General features: G+C 36.9%; 1 protein-coding gene across 1 annotated transcript; it reads left to right on the top strand.

The window, feature by feature from the left end:
* The first annotated feature begins 491 nt into the window (after nucleotides 1-491).
* Nucleotides 492-19,759, top strand: CISD1 (CDGSH iron sulfur domain 1). The gene is made up of 3 exons (XM_049855666.1): nucleotides 492-687; nucleotides 7,986-8,191; nucleotides 17,399-19,759. Exons 1-3 carry the CDS (start codon nucleotides 657-659, stop codon nucleotides 17,486-17,488), a joined length of 327 nt encoding a protein of 108 aa, XP_049711623.1. The 5' UTR covers nucleotides 492-656; the 3' UTR covers nucleotides 17,489-19,759.
* The last annotated feature ends 310 nt before the right edge of the window (nucleotides 19,760-20,069 follow it).

Genomic DNA, 20,069 nt, shown 5'->3' with positions numbered 1-20,069 from the left:
TAAGCGTTCGCCTCTCTTCCACCCGACCCCTTAGATAGTGCAGGTGTCAAGGTCCTGAGTAGATGACTAACCAAGTCATAGGAAAGGGATGCACGCCAGGAGGTAGGGGAGGTTCTGGAAGGGTACTCTGTCGCTGACTCCTGTGTGCCTGTCACTGGCACCTTAGATGAAAACTAGGCCTGGCTTTGCAGGTATCAGTCTGAGCAAGAAAATGTTGGGTAAAATCTTAGGTATCTGATTACTGCAAATGTTCTTCTAGTAGCACCTGTCTAGGCCCCTAGAAACGCACACACCTGGAAAAGACGTAAAATCTGGCCTGGACTCTCGGTTCCCAGGGCCTTGCCCCTCTGTCCCCCCCAAGCCACGCCCCTCAGGGCTGCGCAAACTCAGTTACTACCTCCTGGGCCTTTTTCCCCGGCTGCGGCTGTCAAAATCCGGACTCCAGACTTCCTTAAGGGCTGGGACAGAGGCTCTGCGCATGCCCAACATCAGCCAGGGGGCGATAACACACGTGCTTACGGCCCGCCGTGGCGCCTGCGCGGTAGGAGCCTTGTGTCTGTACCCTTAGGACGCTCCTCGAACGTTTATTCCCGCTGTCTGCGCGAGCCCTGTTCGTGCTCAGTATCCTGTGCACACGCCTTGCGAGCGGCGGCGCCATGAGTCTGACTTCCAATTCCAGCGTACGAGGTGAAGTGGGGCCCGGGAGCGGGTGAGCCTGGCGGCCTGCGCACCTGCGGCATATTCAGCAGTGCCGTGAGCGCTCGCCGGTCCTGTAACCTTGAGATGCAGAAGGGCAAGCGCTTGGCTCCGCTGCGGCTTCTGAGCGGACCGGGAAAGGGGGCGAGGTCTAAGGATATGGATTGGCGGCGTCACCGGGCAAAAGCGGAAAGGAGCCATGCAAGGCATCTGCGCAGATTTGGACCAGGTCTACTCTAACGAGCCAAACCTTAATATTTAATAATGCTGCTGCTAGCATATCTTGTCTTCCCCAGAGATGCCTGTGTTCTTAAAATACAGGGTCGGGAGAGAAGCAGAGGTGGGGGAAGAAACATGTACCCCCTTCTTACGTTTAAATCAACGTGGAATCAGAACGCTGATTTTTCTGCAATCCTGAAATGATGCATGACTAATCTCTTTTTAGCTTTGTACCTTTTATTTTAAGGGAAGAAACTCAATCCAAGGTTTCCAGTTTTTTAATATGCCCCTGGCATCTGGCGTTTGGTGACGGTAATCCAGGAGAGAGGATTGAGAACCGAGCTCGTTGAGCTTTCAGCTTTCCCACCCTTGCTTCCATTCTGGTAGTACCTAGCGTTTAAACACTCTTAGCAGAAGGCCCAGTTAAAATTAACGTACTTTATAGAAGCCATTCAGCGTGAAGTTCCACGTTATGATTACTGTCGGTGGTATAGTAATACGGTGCTCAAGTTACATATGTGTGATCTCTCTGCCCAGGTATAAAACACCACACCCCCAGGTTTGGTTACCTGTAACAGTAGTTGAGTAAAGGTAAAAAGACGTCCAGAAGCTAAGTAGTAGTAGCCCATTGATTCATTCAGTAAATATTGAGCATTTTGGGTGCCAGGTAATGTAAAAAGTCCCTACCAACTGGAGTCTTAATTTCATAATACAGTGGTAAAAAATAGATTCTATAAATTGGAAAATTCACTTCTGTGGCCAGAATTTACCTGGCAGAGGAGTGAGGGTCATTATGACATTTTTAATTACTCATGAGGAACATAGAAGGTAATTTATTTGCAAACATTTTTTCAAAGGATACTTAATCTTGAGGCACCTTCAGTGCATTTAAAATAGGGAGTGATTTTTGTTTCTTTCTGGTTTTCTTTAAAAAAGAAAACTTTTCTCAAGAATGAGACTACTGTGTAAAATATTAATGTGGTTTGTGCCACTGATATATTTAACTTTATAGGAAGGCTGTTTGTACAAGTGTGAGATGGAACAAAACGGGCCAAGACTTTTTTGTTTAAAATGTGGGGACATTTTGTGTAAATGGATACTAATCTTTGTGTAGTATACTATTAAAATGTGAAATAGATGAACCAAGACTTCTTGTCACTCCCAGGCTGCTAACTAAAAAGTCAGCAGTTCGAATCCACCAGCTGCTCCTTTGAAACCCTATGGGGCCCCTCTACTCTATCCTATAGGGTCACTACGAGTCAGAATCGACTCAAAGGCACACAACAACAATCTTCCCTGAGATCAAAACAAGTGTCTTTTGTTTTCTGGTTTTTTAGCCATGGGAACATTCAAAGGTGACTTTCCCAGTAGTTTGCCATTTTCTTAGGGGCAGGAAATTGCTTGGTGAAGTGGGTTATTAGAAATGAAGTACTCAACTTTCCTATGAGTAGCTACTTTTCATTTCATCTAAAAACATAAAGGTTGTTTTTGAGGACTTTACGGAAAGACCCAAAGGCCTTGTAGATCTCTTCTACTACACCTTCCTCCTCAAATATGGTGGCAGGGCAGAGAATGTCTTGGGGATCTACCTTGTAATTTAAATTTTAAATTTCATAAAATTTGGTTCTGGTCTTAATTTTCAAACCAATTAATCCCCACAGGTTGAAAATCTGCCTAGTTCTTCTAGTTTGAGGGGAGAAAAATAGAGGCGGCTAATCATGTTTCTTCTCAGTTAAATGAATTGATAATTATAAAGGCCTTATAATGATCCCTAACAATGCTAAGCACTACGTAAGTATGTGCCAAATAAAAAAGTAGTATTTGTGTGCGTGTGTGCAGAACTCTTGTTTGTATTCAGAAGAAAAATAATGAGTGGGTCATAAAAAAAAATAATGGCAGTAATCTAGGCAATGAGGATGAATGATTGGAAATTGAAATACAGTCAAAGATTGTGGTGAGTAAGATGGTTCTTAATAACAGTTTGGTGGATGATATTATTAGTTTATTTTGGTTCCTGGCTTCCATTAGCCTTGACTGCTATGGAGTTCCCAGTTTCCATGACTCTTCACGCTCAGTAGATGCTCCTTGATACCTTCAAAATTCATTGAATTTTCTTTCATCTTTAATTCCTTCCCTTCTGTTTGCCAGGAAGGGATCAACTCTGAAACCATTCTCTACCCTTGTCCTTCAGATACTATTGTCTTCTGTTTCCTTAAGCCCTTTCCTCACCAGTGATATCCATTACTCTTAAATCATAAGCCCCAGCTCACAATAAGTTTCTTCTCTTCAGCCTAAAGTCTTTCATATTCACCTTCATCTTTAAAAAATAAACCAAATATTTTTAAAAGCATCCCTTAACCTACTTTTCCTTCAAATCACTTCTTATTTTTACTCTACCCTCAAATGGAAACCCTGGTGGTGTGGTGGTTAAGTGCTACAGCTGCTAACTAAAAGGTGGGCAGTCGGAATCCACCAGCTTCTCCTTGGAAACTATGGGGCACTTCTACTCTGTCCTATAGGGTCGCTGTGAGTTGGAATCGACTCAGTGGCAACAGGTTTGGGTTTTTGGGTTTTTACCCTCAAGTTACAAAATAGGGGTTTATCACTTCACTGTGTTGATTTATTCATCCCAAACCCTGAACACTACAAGCCATAAAACCTAAACTACATTTCATAAGTTCTTATTCCCTAACTTTTATATCCTTGGGTCTTTTATTGAAGCCAGTTGATAATTTTCCAATTTATTTTACCTCATTTTAACATATGAAAATATTGTTTAGGTTCTATAAATTCATTTAGTCATTTAAAGTAACTATTTAAAGGATTTTTTTTTCTTAAGAGATGTATAATTCATATTAAGAATAGAGGAGATAGCTTCTCTCCGTTATAAAAAGTAAACAATGGGAGGAATTTGGGGTTGTAGATGAAACAAGATTGGCTATGAGTTGATAACTTGCTGGAGCTGAGTGATGGGTAAATGGAGTTCATTACACTAGTCCCTCTACATTTGTATTTGTCTGTTCCATAATAAAAAAGTTTTTAAAATTCTCAGAGGAGGCATTTAAATTCCACACTTTGATACAGTGGGTTAAGATTTAAGATGAGGCCAAAGGTATTATAAGTCATTTGGTGTAAGGATAATGTGATCGTAAGATAGACAGCTGGAATCGCAAATAAATTTAAATTAGTAACCATTATTTTTTACTCAACTAAAAATGAGCACCACGAGTCTTAGAAAAAAACATACCTGGTACAGCCTACCAATCTGTGAGAAACCTAAGGGAGGGAAGGGTTTAAACACAGCTCCCCTCCCCCTCCCCTGAAAGGAACATTCTGATTCTGTGACAGTTGACAGTGGGCAGGAGAGGGCAGCTTTTGGCTGACAAGGGCCTAAAGGAAAAGAAGCAGGGTGAGATTTCTGTCTGAATGAGTGAAAGCAAAATAATCCCCACAGTAAAGAAAAGCCAAGGAATGGGTTATAAACAAAGGTGTGGGGTTTGGGAGGAGGTATGTTTTCTCGATCTCTGAGTAATTTTAAAAGAGAAAGCCAAAAATCACATACTAGTAGGTCAAGGGGAAAGTAAGATGGGGGAATTATTTAGAAATATTGTCTTTTCCTGTATTTTTGTTCTTTATATTGGCTTACCATTAATGGCACTTGCGTAGATGGAAAGCATTGTGAATTAAACAAGGTTGGGTGGGATGGGTTTTGATCTGCTTATGGGATTAATTGTACCTGAGAGATGTGTATGGAAAAGGAAAGTGAGGATATACTGAAAACCCTGGTGGCATAGTGGTTAAGAGCTATGGCTCCTAATTAAAAAGTTGGCAGTTTGAATCCACCAGGCACTCCTTGGAAACTCTGTGGGGCAGAAGAGACAGAAATAATGCTCAGTTCTGAAACAGTGTCTGAAAGGTGCCAGGTGAAATATCTTGACAAAAATGGGACTTGGTAAAGTCCCTGTTACCTATAAGACTGTTTGTCCATTTTTAATAGGCATACACCCTATTCAGTTGGACTAAATGTTGCTTAGGTTTTATTATTTTTATTTACTGTTTCTGGTTTTCAATTCTTTCTCTATCCTACTTGTTGACTTTTGAGTCCATCATCATTTTTGTCTGTTGCCATATCGTTTCCTTTTCCTTCTTTTCCCTGCAGTTGCCAATGGCATCCACAGCTTTTTGCCAGAAAAAACTGATTCAGGCTGTAGTAATGAAATGATAAAATAGCGACATTTATCTTGCTTCTGGGAACTCTTACATTTGTCCCTAATGAGATTTGAGAATTAGAGTTTAGGAAGAAAAAAAAAAAATCCCAAGAATTTATCTAGCTCTGTGATTCTAGAACACTCAATTCAAGCAAATAACAAGGCTATTTCGCTAGCACACATATGGTACTATGATTTTGTATAGGATTATAAGTGAACCTTGCAGTGGGGTAGGGTCACAGTGCATGTTTTGATTCCCCATGAGGCAGACACAACTGAATAATAACTAGAGTTGTCTCCCATTTTTTAGATGATGCCTTAGCAGCTGGCTATTTTCCATATCAGTTACTCTGTCATTTTCACTATTAAAAAATCAGAGGGAGGTAAAGGTTAAAAAAAAAAAGAGCCACCATATGTATTCAGTGAGTAATATGAGAAAAGAGAATAAAAGAAGAATGTTTTAATGGCTAAAAGAAGATTCTTTTGGTCTGTCCTAAGTTTCAGATAGAAATTCCAAAGGAGACAATACAACCAAAATGTAGTCGTTCTTTGAGTCTCCAGACTTTTTGCCATATGTAGGCACCATCAGGGAGTCCCTGGATGTGCAAACTGTTAATGCACTTGGCTGCTGACTGGAAGATTGGAGGTTTGAGTCTACCCAGAGGCACCTCTGAAGAAAGGCCTGGAGATCTACTGGAAAACCAGCCACTGAAAACTCTATGAGGCACGGTTTTACTCTGACACACTTAGGGTGGCCATGAATCCAAGTTGACTTCAAGGCAACTGGTTAGGCACCATCAAAACAAATATGCTAACGAGTACTTCATAGTTCACTTAAAAAGTAGGGTGTAATTAAGTTTAAAAGACTTAGAAAATATCATTTTAGTTTCTTGGGTATTTTCTTCCTCTTTTAAGTTTTTGCTAAAGATAAAAACATTCAGCAAATATTGAACATACACTATGCAAAGCAGTGTTTTAGCCCATTTCATGATAGATACATTAGTTATTCAGAGTAGCTTTCCATTAGCTAAGAAGTGGATTGCTATAACTCCTGTTATAGGGAATATTTTCTCAAGGGAGTTCCGTGGTAAATAATGTATCAGAAACGGAGGTTATGAATCCATCTGGAAATCAGCGCAAATTTGCAGCCCTACTTGGAATCACCATGTGTAATACCATGAAGCAGCGCTAAAAATTGAAGAGAAATCTACACAAAATATGTAGTTAAAAACACTCTTCAATGAGGCCAAAGGTTTGAAGTTGTCAAATAACTTTATTAACTTGGTTTCTCAGTCATGCAGCATCTGGGAAGGACATTACGTTAATGTTTATTTTAAGGTGTTATAACAAGGAGGAATGGAAATGTGGGAAGAAAAACAAACTGAATTTCTTTGGAGAGAAAAATACTGCTGCAGTTGAAAACAGAATTCAAGGAACATGCTAATTAGAAGTATTTGATAAAAACTAAATTATTGAATAAGCCAGAAGACCAAGATAAAAGGAACTAAGTATGAGATTGGGTGTCCCTTTCCATAAGAGTTTTATGAGATTGAGCTCCAATTTTATGTCAGGCACTATTAGGTATTTTGATTGATCAAATCAGTGAAATGAGAAATTTGACAATAGTGCAAATAATCCATACAGTTAATTATTCATTATGTATATGTTTATATTTGGCCTGGAATGTGTTTTTGTACTTAACTCTCTAGGGCTTTATTTGATAGTCTGGGAACTTATTTCAAACACTATGAAGATCTGACTCAGGAAGTACTGGGAAGCAGTCCAGTGTGTTTATCCTGACCCCTGTTCAACTTCTTCCTGCAGCCCACTCCATGCTGGGAATAGACAACTCTCCTCTGAGGCTGAGGCTAACCAGACTATGCCGAGCTTTCTTCTCTCCATCATTCCTTGGAACTGGGGTAGTTGTTCAGTGTTTGGGTTTCTAAGGACTCCTTAAAAAGCTGCGGGAAAAGACTAACTAGATGGTCTGTTACTCAAGCAAGTAGTTAAACAGAATAATGTCATTTATTTAAAATGACACAGGGAATTCAGATAATTACCCACTGGTGGATAATGAAATTTAGAACTTACTAAAGGAGAATTTTGACTGGAATTATATTAGTCATGTTTTCTACAAAATATGAAATTAGTACATTCTGATTTTTGTTTTAATAATGAGAAAGCACTTTGAAATTAAAAAAAAAAAAGTTTTGAATGACTTTGAAACCAAGAATCCTACTAGATATATTTCTTTGAATGTGGAAATTAAGGGTTTTGTTTTATTCTTTTTAGTTTTTGTTCCATTACTAATTCTGTTTGTGGTTATGCTTTATGTGGTACTGCAATTGAGTTTTGGTAAATTAAATCATTTTAAAATCACTTAGAGACTTAGACCTTGCTATTAAAATGAACTCTGATGAGTCGTTTTGTTAACTGCCCCCTGATTTTTTTTTTTCCTGTTTTTAATCTGAATGTTTGTTTCAGGTTTGTCTGTTTTAAAGCGATGAGTATTCGCAGGGTCACATATTATTTTAAATCTGTTTATGAACACTTTTTAAAGATTATGAAACCTTGTTTTTCCTCTTCATCTGTAGAAAAATTTTTGAGTTTCCCTCTTCTATCTTATGTAGCTGTCATCACTCACAAAATACACAGTTGCCTCAGTAAGGGCTGGGTAAAGTGTTAGCAAAGGACTTTTACACCAGTGTGTTCTGTTCACTTTGTTAACCTTTGACTATTGGAAAACCTTTGACTGTTGGGACACGTAATACGCCAAAACTGAAATTTCCTAAATATTCGTGTTAGATTATTAGTGTATATTTTGGTGTTGATAATTATCCCTGTTTCTCTTCCCTGCTATAGTTGAATGGATCGCAGCAGTTACCATTGCTGCTGGGACAGCTGCTATGGGTTATCTGGCTTACAAGAGATTTTATGTTAAAGATCATCGCCACAAATCTATGGTAAACCTTCACATCCAGAAAGACAACCCCAAGGTGGTACATGCTTTCGACATGGAGGATTTGGGAGATAAAGCTGTGTACTGCCGTTGCTGGAGATCCAAAAAGGTGAGGAAAACCAGCCCTTTACATCAGTGTCATTTTCACTGTAACACCTCTTTTTAAACTATTCTGTCAAAATTTTATCAGATAGCCTTCCTTTTTTTTTTTTAGTGAGACTTAACCTTTTCTGTTTTCTATGATCTCTTCAAGAATATATTTACCAAAAGGTATGATCCCTGCACAGTGAAATTACATCATACTCTCATTGAGTTTAGGTGAATTTAACCATATTCTTGATTGAAGACCAGAGAAAAGTCCCTTTGCTTACTCTTAGTATTTCCTCCCCAAATGGATTGTACCTTCTATTGTCCCAGGAAAGGGAATCTACAGCCCATGTACATAGAGAAACAAAATGAGTAAATTCTCTTTTTGAGCTTTCAGGGTCCTGGGTTCTAGGATAAGTCTTGGAAATATCAAGGGAAACTTTTTTAAAAAATTACCCTTGAAAATTTCTTATGTGACAAATGTATCGACCCTGTATCTTAAACCTCTCTTTGAGTGGTAGCTCCTATAGTTAAATATCTAAGAATATAGAATGGGAAAAAAAATCTTACTTTATTTTGCAAGAACTGCATTTCATCAGGTTCCCTTTGGAAGCCTTATTTGTGGTAGCTGCAGCATTTAAATAGTGATGACGGCCAGTGATCTAAAAATGGTAAAATGCTGTCCTAAGCTCATCTTTAAAGACTTCGTATACCAAATGACTTCATAATTTCTGGTGTATTGTGAGAAATGGAAACCCTGGTGGCCTAGTGGTTAAGAGCTACAGCCCCCAACCAAAAGGTCGGCAGTTCAAATCTACCAGGCACTCCTTGGAAACTCTATGGAGCAGTTCTGCTCTGTCCTTTAGAGTTGCTATGACTCAGAATCAACTCAATGCCAGGAGATGTGGTTTGGGTTTTTTTTTTTTTTGCAAGAAATAGGTTGAAAATACTGCATGTACTGCCACTATTAGCGTTCAAATAAAATGGATTTCACTACAGATAACACTAAAAGGCCCAAAAAAATAGACACTAAAAATGATGTATCTGTTTCTGAAAGCACATTATGTTGAGGCCCTACCCGCAACAGTGGAGAGCCATTATCTTGCAAGTGTGGATGAAGCCACATAGTTGGTACTGCAAAGCATATTCTACCATGCCCCTTCCTCTATACAGTTGATACTGGACAGTCTAGTGGTACCATGATTAGATTATATCTTATATCTGAAACTGGTGAACATATGGAACCAAGAATTAATAAGCCCATTACAACCAGCTATGCCTTAAGAGCACTGTGCATTTGGAATATGGGATTGTTAATAAGTACTAATGGGATTGCTAGAAAATAATGTCTCAGTAATATTCTGAAGACTAGGCTGGTTTGTTTTTAAAAAGGTGTGCTTAGACTTCAGTCTGTTGTTGCCTTCCAAAACAAAAAGTGATACCTCGATGAACTTCTAAATTGATGTCGTAATAGTTAAAGTCAGTGTTCTTAACTTTATTTAGTGTCTACTCTAAAAAATGTAACAGCATATATATATGTATATATATATAAACCCATGCTGTCGAGTTGATTCCAACTCATAACGACCCTATAGCGACCCTATAGGACATATATATGTGTGTGTGTGTATATATATGTATGTATGTATGTATATTATTCCATCCCCATCCCTCTCCTCCCCCAAAGCATTTTGAGGAAACAATCAGCTGAATGTGATGTGGAATATGGGAGAGAAGCTAAAGCTCATTGACGGGTTTAAGCATGTAGGATTAGAAGAGGGATGGTGCCATTAACAGAAATCAGGAATTTAAGGTAAAGAGCTGATTTTTCAGGAGAGTGATGAATTCAGTTTCAAAGAGTGACTTTGAGATGACAGTTGAATGCAGATGTACAGCAGACTATCTGATATGTGGGACGAAAGTTGAGACATCGGGGTTGCAGATAGAGATAAGCAAAACTGATGACTCAAGCCTAGGAATACAGAGATCCTCTATACAGATAAAAATCGAGGAGAGATGAATTCGTGGAGCATTTTCTGCATTTTGGAAAGAGGAACAAGTGCCAATAAAGGAGATGGAATGAGCAGGAAGGGTTAGAAGAAAACTAAGAATATCATGGCCTCATAGTAGAAAAAGAAAAAAAGTTCAGAGAAGACTTGGTAGTGAACATCACCTGTGCAAAGACAACCAGGTGAATAAACTATTATAGTAAGACTGTTGGATTAAGCAATTAAGAGGCAGTTGACTCTCAGTGGACAATAAATGATGTCATTTCAACAGAATATCAGAATAGAACCTGTGTCCAAGAGGGTTAAAGTGTGAATAACTAATAAGGAAGTTTTAGGGCTCTGAATGTATGTGAAAATTTCAGTAAATGTGACAGTGAAGGGAAAAAAATAATGTAACTATTTGAGTGAACTCTAAAGCTTGACTGAAGCCAAATAAAGGGTATTTGCTTTGTTTGGATTTTTCTGCAGGTAAAGGGTCCAATAAAGCAAATAAGGATTTTCATGGAGTTAAGAGCTCATAGCATCACAGGAAGAATCACAAATGGACACAAGCTAGTCGTTTAAATGTTTATTAGACTTTATAATTCAGCAAAACATTCTAGGACTATTCTTTGTACAATTTATACTTAGAGTTTCCAGATGGTTAGACTAGGGATTGCCAGTTCCCGTAGGCCAACTTTAAGAGAAGGAATGCCAGTCCCCAGTCCATTTTATTTTCAATTTTCTCAATGTCCTTTTTTTTTTTTTAGCTTATGTTTTACACCAGCTAGTGATCTTCTTTTTTTTTATTTAGTGATCTTCTTTGCCTCTAGGATTTATCCCTTCTGAATTTTCACAGAAAATTTCCTGCTTGAATCCATTCAGAGTTCACTTTGAGGAGTCCCTGAGTGGCACAAACAGTTAAGTGCTCAACTACTAGCCAAAAGGCTGGCAGTTGGAACTCACTTGGAGGATAGGCCCGGCGATCTGCTTTCAAAAGGTCCCAGCCTCAAAAACCCTATGGAGCAGCTCTACTCTGCTGCACATGTGGGGTTGCCATGAGGAGAGTTGACTCACAGCAACTAACAACAACAACACAGATGCCAGAGTTCGCTTTGAATATTATTCAGGTTAATGGATGTTGTTATTTGTCAGATACTTTCGGAAACTCCTTTCATTCCTGAGGTTCCTAAGATGCCAAGTCTCATGCTTACATGCCAGTTCATAGGGGTGTGTAATTAATACCTTTGATTAGATGGCTACATTGAGTTTATATTCAATTTTTCTCTCAAACGTACCAGTTGTGTTTATTATGTAACAAAATTTAAATACTTTTACCAATCTCAAGTATAATGTTATATGTGATATAATCTTTAATTCTAATTCATGTAAGAGTTACAATCACTAGTAACCTGTTGTGTGCATTTGACATTTTTTGAGGAGGTTTCCCAAACTTGGTGAATCAGAATCTCATAGTGATGTACAGAAATTACACTTTTTAACAGACCTCATTCCTCCCCTCCTCCCAGAATTGGTATGTCTTCAACTGTTTCCAAGACTCTGGCCTATTTCATAGTATTTCACAAAAATGTTATACATACTTGAAGAGAGAAGGAAAGGAACCAATAGAAAAGAAAGGATTAAGGTGACTACAGGGCAAGACAGTGGTGTCTTAAAAGAGAGTGGAAGGAAATGAAATTAAGAGCACAAGTAGGAAAAATCAGCCTTAAAAAGGAAGGGGTAATCTTATTTTCAAAACAAGATGAGAGAACTTTGACGTAAGAGGAAGGAATTTGTAACATAGTCTTTCTTGCTAGGTTCCCATCCCCATCCACCATCCCAGATAGGTTGCATCATTTGCTGAGTTGTATGGTGGTCACCTAAGAAGCAGGAAGAGAGTCTGAGCAGGGACTGCGGAGGAATGCAGACCAGGATACATATCAGAAATAGAGGAAAGGCTTGTCAGTTTAGGATCCATTGAATTGAAATGCAACTGGACATACTATGTAGAATCGTTTTCTTTCATTTATAACTTCGGGATTTATTTTTGTTGCTGTTGGCTTTTTTGGGGGGAGGGGGCGTGTGTGTTAGTTATAGAAAGTCCCCACCCTATTAACTGGCTTGGAAGTGGATTGACTTTGTCCATTTCTTCATAGAAACAATATTCTGACTGTTGATTATTTCCCTTGGCCAATCCACATAAGGACAGTTGTGTAAAATCTTAATTTCTCTTTATACATTTTCTTATTGTCTCTATCTTATGTTTTATTAAAGTAAGTGCCTAAGAATGGTATAAATGTCATATTGTTCTCTAAGGTAGCCTCAAAGATCCCATAACTTTTGTTTTCCTTCTTGTCTTAGTTATCTAGTGCTGCTATAACAGAAATGCCACAAGTAGATGGCTTTAACAGCTTCTTCCTGGTTCCTTGGAGATCTCTACGTGTCGTGGCATCTCTCTTCACTCATCTCTGCTTGCTCACTTGCTTTTTTAATCTCTTTTATATCTCAAAAGAGATTGACTCAAAATACACCTTACACTAATCCTACCTCATTAACATAACAAAGACAACCCATTCCCAAATGGGATTATGACCACAGGCATAGAGGTTAGGATTTACAACACATACTGGGGGGACACAGTTCAATCTGTAACACTGCTCAGACAAAGCAAGCATGCTTCTCATAGCAGTTTATGGTAGCGAGCCAACTTCCTTGGGAAACAGAATCAAATCACTCACTAAAATTACAAAGTTTCAGAGGAGGCTGATAAATTTTTTTTTTTTTTAAAGTTGCAGGTAGACTAGATAGGTCAAGGAAGAGAATTAATTTATTTTAACATTGAAATCACCCTAAAAACTGAAACATCACAACTTTAGATGTGGGGCCGTAAAAAATAAATCTTGTGTTTTTTATGAAAACCCTGATAGTGCTGCTAACATTCCAAGTGGAGAGCCAGGATCTCTCCAGTGTTTTTTTTTTTTTTTTCCTCCTGAACCTTTATTCCAATCTCTTCTTCTCATCATTTCTTCCCTAGTTTTAAAGACTTTTGGGATTTGTAGTTTTCTAATTGGGTTAACAAATGTAATAGGGTATTTTCTGGATATACGGGAAATTCAGCCGATTTAATTCAGAAACTTGCTACAGAATTTAATAAACACTGGCATCTTAGAACAGATTTTAGAATCAACTGTGAGCTAAAATTTTTTTCATCAATTGTTAGATCTTTTTAGTTTTAAGTATTGATACTACATAAACCAAATTAAATACTTATTGTGTTTTTTGTAATTCCAGTTCTTTGACAATTTGACAAATTTCAGAACTTTAAATGAAAGGAGGTTATTAAAATTTTTATGTTTTCTTCACGTTACTATTAGTACAAAACTACTATACTTCCTAGATTGTATTTGAAAGTTTGTATTCACTACGCAGTTTCTATTGCATAGAAGGGTCAAAATAAAACAGGCCACTTCTTAAAAAACTTAAATATCATTATGTAATTTACCATTTGAATTTTAATGCCAAGTAATTAACACTCATTCACTTATACTATATTGAAAGGCATAAATTAATTTTAATACATATATTCCATTAACATGTATGATGTAGTCTTAAGAAACGGCTAATTCTATCTTGAAATTACCCATTTTGCCGCTTCTTTGAAAAAACTTTTTTAATCTTTAACTTAAAATATAGATTCGCTATGAGTCGGAATTGCCTCAATGGCAGTGGGTTGGGGTTAACTTAAAATGAGAAACCACCAGTGAATAAATATAAGAATACCTAATCTTCACTGAAGATTGGGAGGTGATTCTGACTTAAGTGAATAATTTCTGGGGTTAAGTGGTACACACTGTACTATTAGAAAAGATCTGTCTCTCTGACAAAATTATTTTTAATACCTCGTTTCCATTTTAAAGGTATAAAAGTTTTATATGCTTCAAAAGCATAGAAGTTTATTAACAAATATCCAGGATCTACTACTATTTTTTTCAATATTTATTTATTTGTTTATTTTTAAGAACTTAAAGAAACAAGCTAATTTGAGTTTTCAGAGCTACATGATTTTTTTTTTTTAATTCTCATTTTAAATGTATGGCTTTGGTTTTCAACATTTTGTGATGATTTCTTCCTATATTTCTCTCTTGATTTCACTCCTTTTCTTGATTCTATATATGGAAGAAAATAATTTGAGATAATATATTACTTTTAATTACCTTCAGCCTGAGGTTAAAAAAGAAATAAGTGTTAAACATGCCAAAAAAGAAATAAAAGTTAAACATGCCATGTCAGTAATTACTTTAGGCTTTTATTTAGAAATATTTCATTTTTTAGAAACACATTTTGTAACCTGTGTGGCATAGTCAACAGTGAAATGTTTTGCCTGTGCTATTTATAAAAATGGAGTCTTTAAAATGTAAACTTTTATTCTCACTATAAAATCCTGTGTTTGTTTATTAAACATATGTCACTTAGAAATGCAATTCTTTGCTGTGGAATACTTTTTCGTTTGGTTTTTATAGCCTCTTTCCTCATCTAAGCCAAGAAAAAACTGAAAGCTTGGGTTCATGTTTTTGCTGCAAGGATTTGTTTTTAATATCCATATAGTGTGTACCACATCTTAACTGACCTAAGACATAAAGCAGGGTCAGCTTTACATACATTACATATACATAGCCTCCACCACAGGATAGACTTTATATCTGGAAATACAAGATACGCTGATACCTTGAGGTTTTCTGTAATTTTTAACTAATGTAGTGCTAATCAGAATACTTTACAGATAGTAAAATTAAAATTGGATTTCTTTAGCATCAGCCAAATAATATGTTAATTTTAGGATAGAGACTTTTTTTAAATAATATTTTATTGTGTTCAAGGTAAAAGTTTACACACCAAATTAGGTTTCGATTTAACAATTTCTACATAAATTATTCAGTGATATTGGTTACATTTTTCACAATGTGTCATCCTCATTCATTCTGTTCTGGCTGTACCATATCAAGTACTCTAGTTTCTCTGTCCCCTTATAATTCTCATCTTTGCGTTAGAGTAATTTTTGACCATTTGGTCTCATATAAATGATTTTTTAAAGGAACTCATTACTCACAGCTGATATTCTTTATTTTATGAGCCAATCTGTTATTTACCTCAAGGAATGATTTTGGTTTAAGGTTTAAAGGGTATCTCAGGGCAACGCTCTCGGGGAGTCCTGTAATCTCAACTGGTCAGGACTTTTTAAGAATTTGAGTTCTGTTCCACATTTTTCTCCCATTCTAAAAGGATCCATCTCTTGTGACCCTGTTCACAACGGTTGGTAGTGGTAGCCGGGTACCATCTAGTTCTCCTAGTGGAAGGGTATTGAGACCGTGGTTCATGTAGACTATTAGTCCTGTAGACTACTTTTTTCTTGGAGTCTTTGGTTTCCTACTTTGTCTTTTGTTCCTGAGGAGTAGAGACCAATAGTTATATCTTAGCCACTCACTAGCTAGACCTCAGACACTACCATATTGAGATGTAGAACATACACTTTACGAACCATGTTATGCCAGTTAATGGAGTTGTCCCACGAGACCATGGTCCTAAATCTTCAAACCCAGAAAACTAGTCTTGCAAGGCGTGTAGTTATATCTAAGAACTATCCGCACCTGTGTCCCCTATGTGGTTGATTATGTACATGGATACACATGCATGCACACACATACCTGTATGTACATATGCCTATAGATAACATCTATCTGTGCACACATACTTACCCACATATTCATCCCCATACACATATATCCCAAGATACATATTTGTGTAACCACCCACATATTTTTTGGTGGTATTGCAAAATAATATTTGTCATGTTCTTTACCAAAAATATTCTTTTCTCTTGTTCACTTATTAGTGCTATAATTTACCTCGGTCATTCTGTGTGCATTTCACCCAGGATAGAGACTTCTGATTATCTAAGTTTAGGATTATATACCATCATTGTCTAGAAAAAATTATACTCCCTTCCCTATGAGTCACGGCTGCTAACCAAAAGGTCAGCAGTTCAAATCCGCCAGGTGCTCGTTGAAATCCCTATGAGGCAGTTCTACCCGGTCCTATAGGCTCGCTATGAGTCAGAATTGACTCAGCAGCAATGGGTTTGGTTTGGTTTGTTCCTATGAGTAGTGAGGTGATTGTTATTCAGATAATGCCAAACTCTTGTTACTTTATTCTTCCTAAGTAGGCTCCTTAGAAACTCTATGGGGCAGTTCTACTCTGTACTGTAAGGTCGCTATGAGTCAGAATCAACTCAACAGCAACAGTTCAGTTGGGTTTATATGTGGAATATATTATGATAAAATTATGAATAAAGCTATGCCAGATTAGGAAGCAGCAGCTTCTAATATTGAAGCAACAGGATCTTAGAACTTCATTTGCAAAGTGTGCCTTACAGAACACTGTGGTAATGGATCTCAGAGTTATTCGATGGTCCAGTCAGCCTGGGAAATTCTGAGTTAAAATAGTGTTCTTTATAGCAGGACCTTTTAAAAAGAGGGCTAGATGATGTGTTTTTTTGTTGGTGGTGGTTGGTTTTTTGGTTTCTAATCGCATGAAACGAAATCACAACATTTTGTGGGACTTGTCTCATCCGAAGCACCCTCTGGGAAACTGAAAAATGTAGTTCCTTTACCTCCTGCTGGACACCAAAATGTCAGTTATATTTAGAATGTGAAATCGTGAAAATTTATATTCATTACGTCTCTAAAAGAAGGAAGTTTCAATGAAGGGCAAGAAAGGAAAATATTGACAAATATCATGAAAATGGAGAAATTAAGAGTATGAAAAAAATAAGCAGAATGAAAAGTTTGGCAAAAAATTTGCTAAAAAGATGATCAATAAAGGGATAATTTACAAACTTATTTTAAAGGAATGAACTTAGACTCCTGCAAATGAATAGGCAGTGGACATAGGCAGGTCATTAGAAAAGAAATATAAGTAGTACTTAAACATGGAAAAAGTTTCAATATCCATAATCATATGTCACACAATGGAAATGCAATTGTTGATCTGCATATTATCCACAAGTTGATTTCTTTCTCCTACATAGAATATATATATACTTTAAGAAAGTCTATAAGGTGACCAAGAAAAATCTTCCTATGGAGTTACCACGTTTATATGTGAATTAAGCATCACTCCCACTCTCCCAAGCATAATCTTGATTTTGCAATTAGACATTTCATATTCTCTGTTTCTCTCCCTAGTTCCCACTCTGTGATGGGTCTCACACAAAACACAATGAAGAGACTGGAGACAACGTGGGACCTCTGATCATCAAGAAAAAAGAAACTTAAATGGACAGTATTGATGCCGCAAACCAACTTGTCATGGTGTTACCTGATTATTTAATTAGAATGACTACCACTGCTGTCTGTTTGCACCCCCTGGGTTCTAGATGTGGTATAACGCAAATCACAGCTTTCGCATTCGTGGCATTTGCCTTACTTATGGAAATATCATGGTGCACATTTGTTCAATCAAAAAAAAAGGAAAAAGTAAAAACCAACCTCATGGCCTGTGGGTTATTTTGGTCTTGTGAGAATATGTCTCTTTAAATTCAAAATAATGATATTAGAATGTAGTTGTATGTTGAAGTTAACATATTAAATTGCCCTCAAAATCATGTATATGCAGACTGTACTTGTAAGTTTCAAAGAAAAATTATCACTTTTTCGTATTACTTAGTTACCAGAGAAAGTAAATTAGATGTGGTTAAACTATATTAATTTCTTAATGTGGTTGTGTGTCATCCTGTTGATTCTGACTCATAGTGACCACATATGACAGAATAGAACTGATAGGGTTTCCTAGGCTGTAGTCTTCACAGGACATATCTTTTAAATGATCCATTGAAGATGCCAATGGTGGAGATTTAGGTCAATGTAGTAGTGGATTTAAAGTAGTCATAAGGGATGTCTTAAGATGTAATGTTCTGGGATTCTTGCCCGAGGAGCAGCAAGCATTTCAACTGGGGACATGGAAGAAATTGGAGAGGACACAAAGTCAGGTCTCTTGAATGCAAAGCCACATTTTCATGCCTGAAATAGTAGTCACAAGGCTAAATCAAAGATGTGGGGATTATTTTTTTTTTTTTAAACCCACTGTCTAATCCAGCACTTGGCTGATACTATTTTGGAGAGAAAAATAAGAATTGCATCCTCTTTTAAATTGTATGATTTTTTTCTTAAAAACAAAGATTTGAAGACGAGTGTTTATGTAATATTCTTCTTCAGACTTAAACCAGAAATATTGCATTCATAAATTATTCAGAAAATATGAAAGCTGAAAATAATTAGGAATAAAAGAATTAAGAAAGCCTTAGTTAATAATATTTTTAAAGAGATTAGGTTTTGGATTTTATAGGTTAGAAAGAAAAAAAAATCGTGATAAAGTTCATATATAGTTTATTTCAGGTAAAACAACTTGAAGTTGGGGAAAGTGCTCAAAATAGGTAAAACCAAACCAATGGACATCTGTTCAATTCCGGCCACGGCAGCCCCAGGTTTATCAGTGGAATCGTGCTCTGCAGGGTTTTCAGTGGCTGATTTTTTGGAAAGTAGATCACCAGACCTTTATTCCCAGGTGCCTTTGGGTAGATTTCAACCTCCAACCTTTAGGCTAGCAGCCGAGCGTGTTAACCATGTAAACCACTTGCACTCCCAGGGATTTCTCAAACAGGTACACATTCCCATTATTTCTTTTCGTATAATTGAATTCTCAGTAGTAGTCAGTCACAAGTTTCCATTTGCTAAAATCCAGTTACTTTGGAACTCCCAAGAATCAATGAAACTAGACATCAACATTTCTGTTATATATAATCACATTTAAAATACACAGTTTGGTGATTAGTTTTATTGTATAGATAAAGTCAATGCCAGAATTGTGTAGCTTTAAGTAGCCTTTGTGATTTATATTTGGACATGTCTTTAAAGCACAAAATCTAAAATCCTACAAATCCTGATTGTGTTTGATTCTTGGGCTGAATTCCCCTTGCCCCCCCACCCCCACCCTTTTTTTTAATATTGTGTTTTTAGTGTAAGTTTACGCAGGAAATTTGGTTCTCTTTTAACAATTTCTATACATATTGTTCATTGACCTCGGTTACATTGTTCACAATATATCAGTGTTCTCATTATTTCCATTTTGGTTGTTACTCCCCCCACCCCTTTTTTTTAAAACAAGTATATGAATGAGTCAGCAAAAGAGAGCATCATACTTCCAAAGGTTAATTGTTTAAAAAACAAAAATCCAAAAAATGTCAAAGTTCGGGGGCATCTTTAACTTGACAAACTAAACTGTATTCTTAATTGTAAAGTTTAAATTTGTTAGTCATTTTTATAGTTAGCAAAAAAAAAAAAAACTAGTATCAGTTCTCAAAACTTTTTCTGAGGTGTAGGATATTTGTGTGTGTGTGTGTGTGTGTGTGTGTGTGTGTGTGTGTGTGGTGAAATTAGAAATGATCGTTTTACTGAGAAGTGCAAATCTACTTTTTGCATTTTAATAATCCAAAACAATTAGATGTATTTTTAGGGTCACATTCAAATTCCATTACATGTTTTTGAACTAGAGTTTCTTTAGAATGATAAAACTTTTTCGTATCACTTAGTGAACCTAAAAAAATAAAATGGATGTGATTAAGTTCATATGAAACTTTTCACACAGAGACCATCGTGTGCAATTACTGCCCTAAGTGATGACTCTGAAACCGACTTCTAAGTGCCTCTTCGTTGATCTCGATACGTACAGGTTGCCGCGTCGGTTATTTTCTGATAGGTGCCCCCCCCCACCGCCTTTCTTTCTCATGTGTGTTCCAGTGATTTCAGAAGTGAGAGTTTGTGTTGGGTTGGAAAGTTATTAATGTGAAGAAACTTGTTT

This window comes from Elephas maximus, chromosome 16 (assembly GCF_024166365.1).
Source record: "Elephas maximus indicus isolate mEleMax1 chromosome 16, mEleMax1 primary haplotype, whole genome shotgun sequence".
In the NCBI taxonomy this organism is placed as follows: domain Eukaryota; kingdom Metazoa; phylum Chordata; class Mammalia; order Proboscidea; family Elephantidae; genus Elephas; species Elephas maximus.
This window is presented reverse-complemented; position numbering and strand designations above follow the sequence as displayed.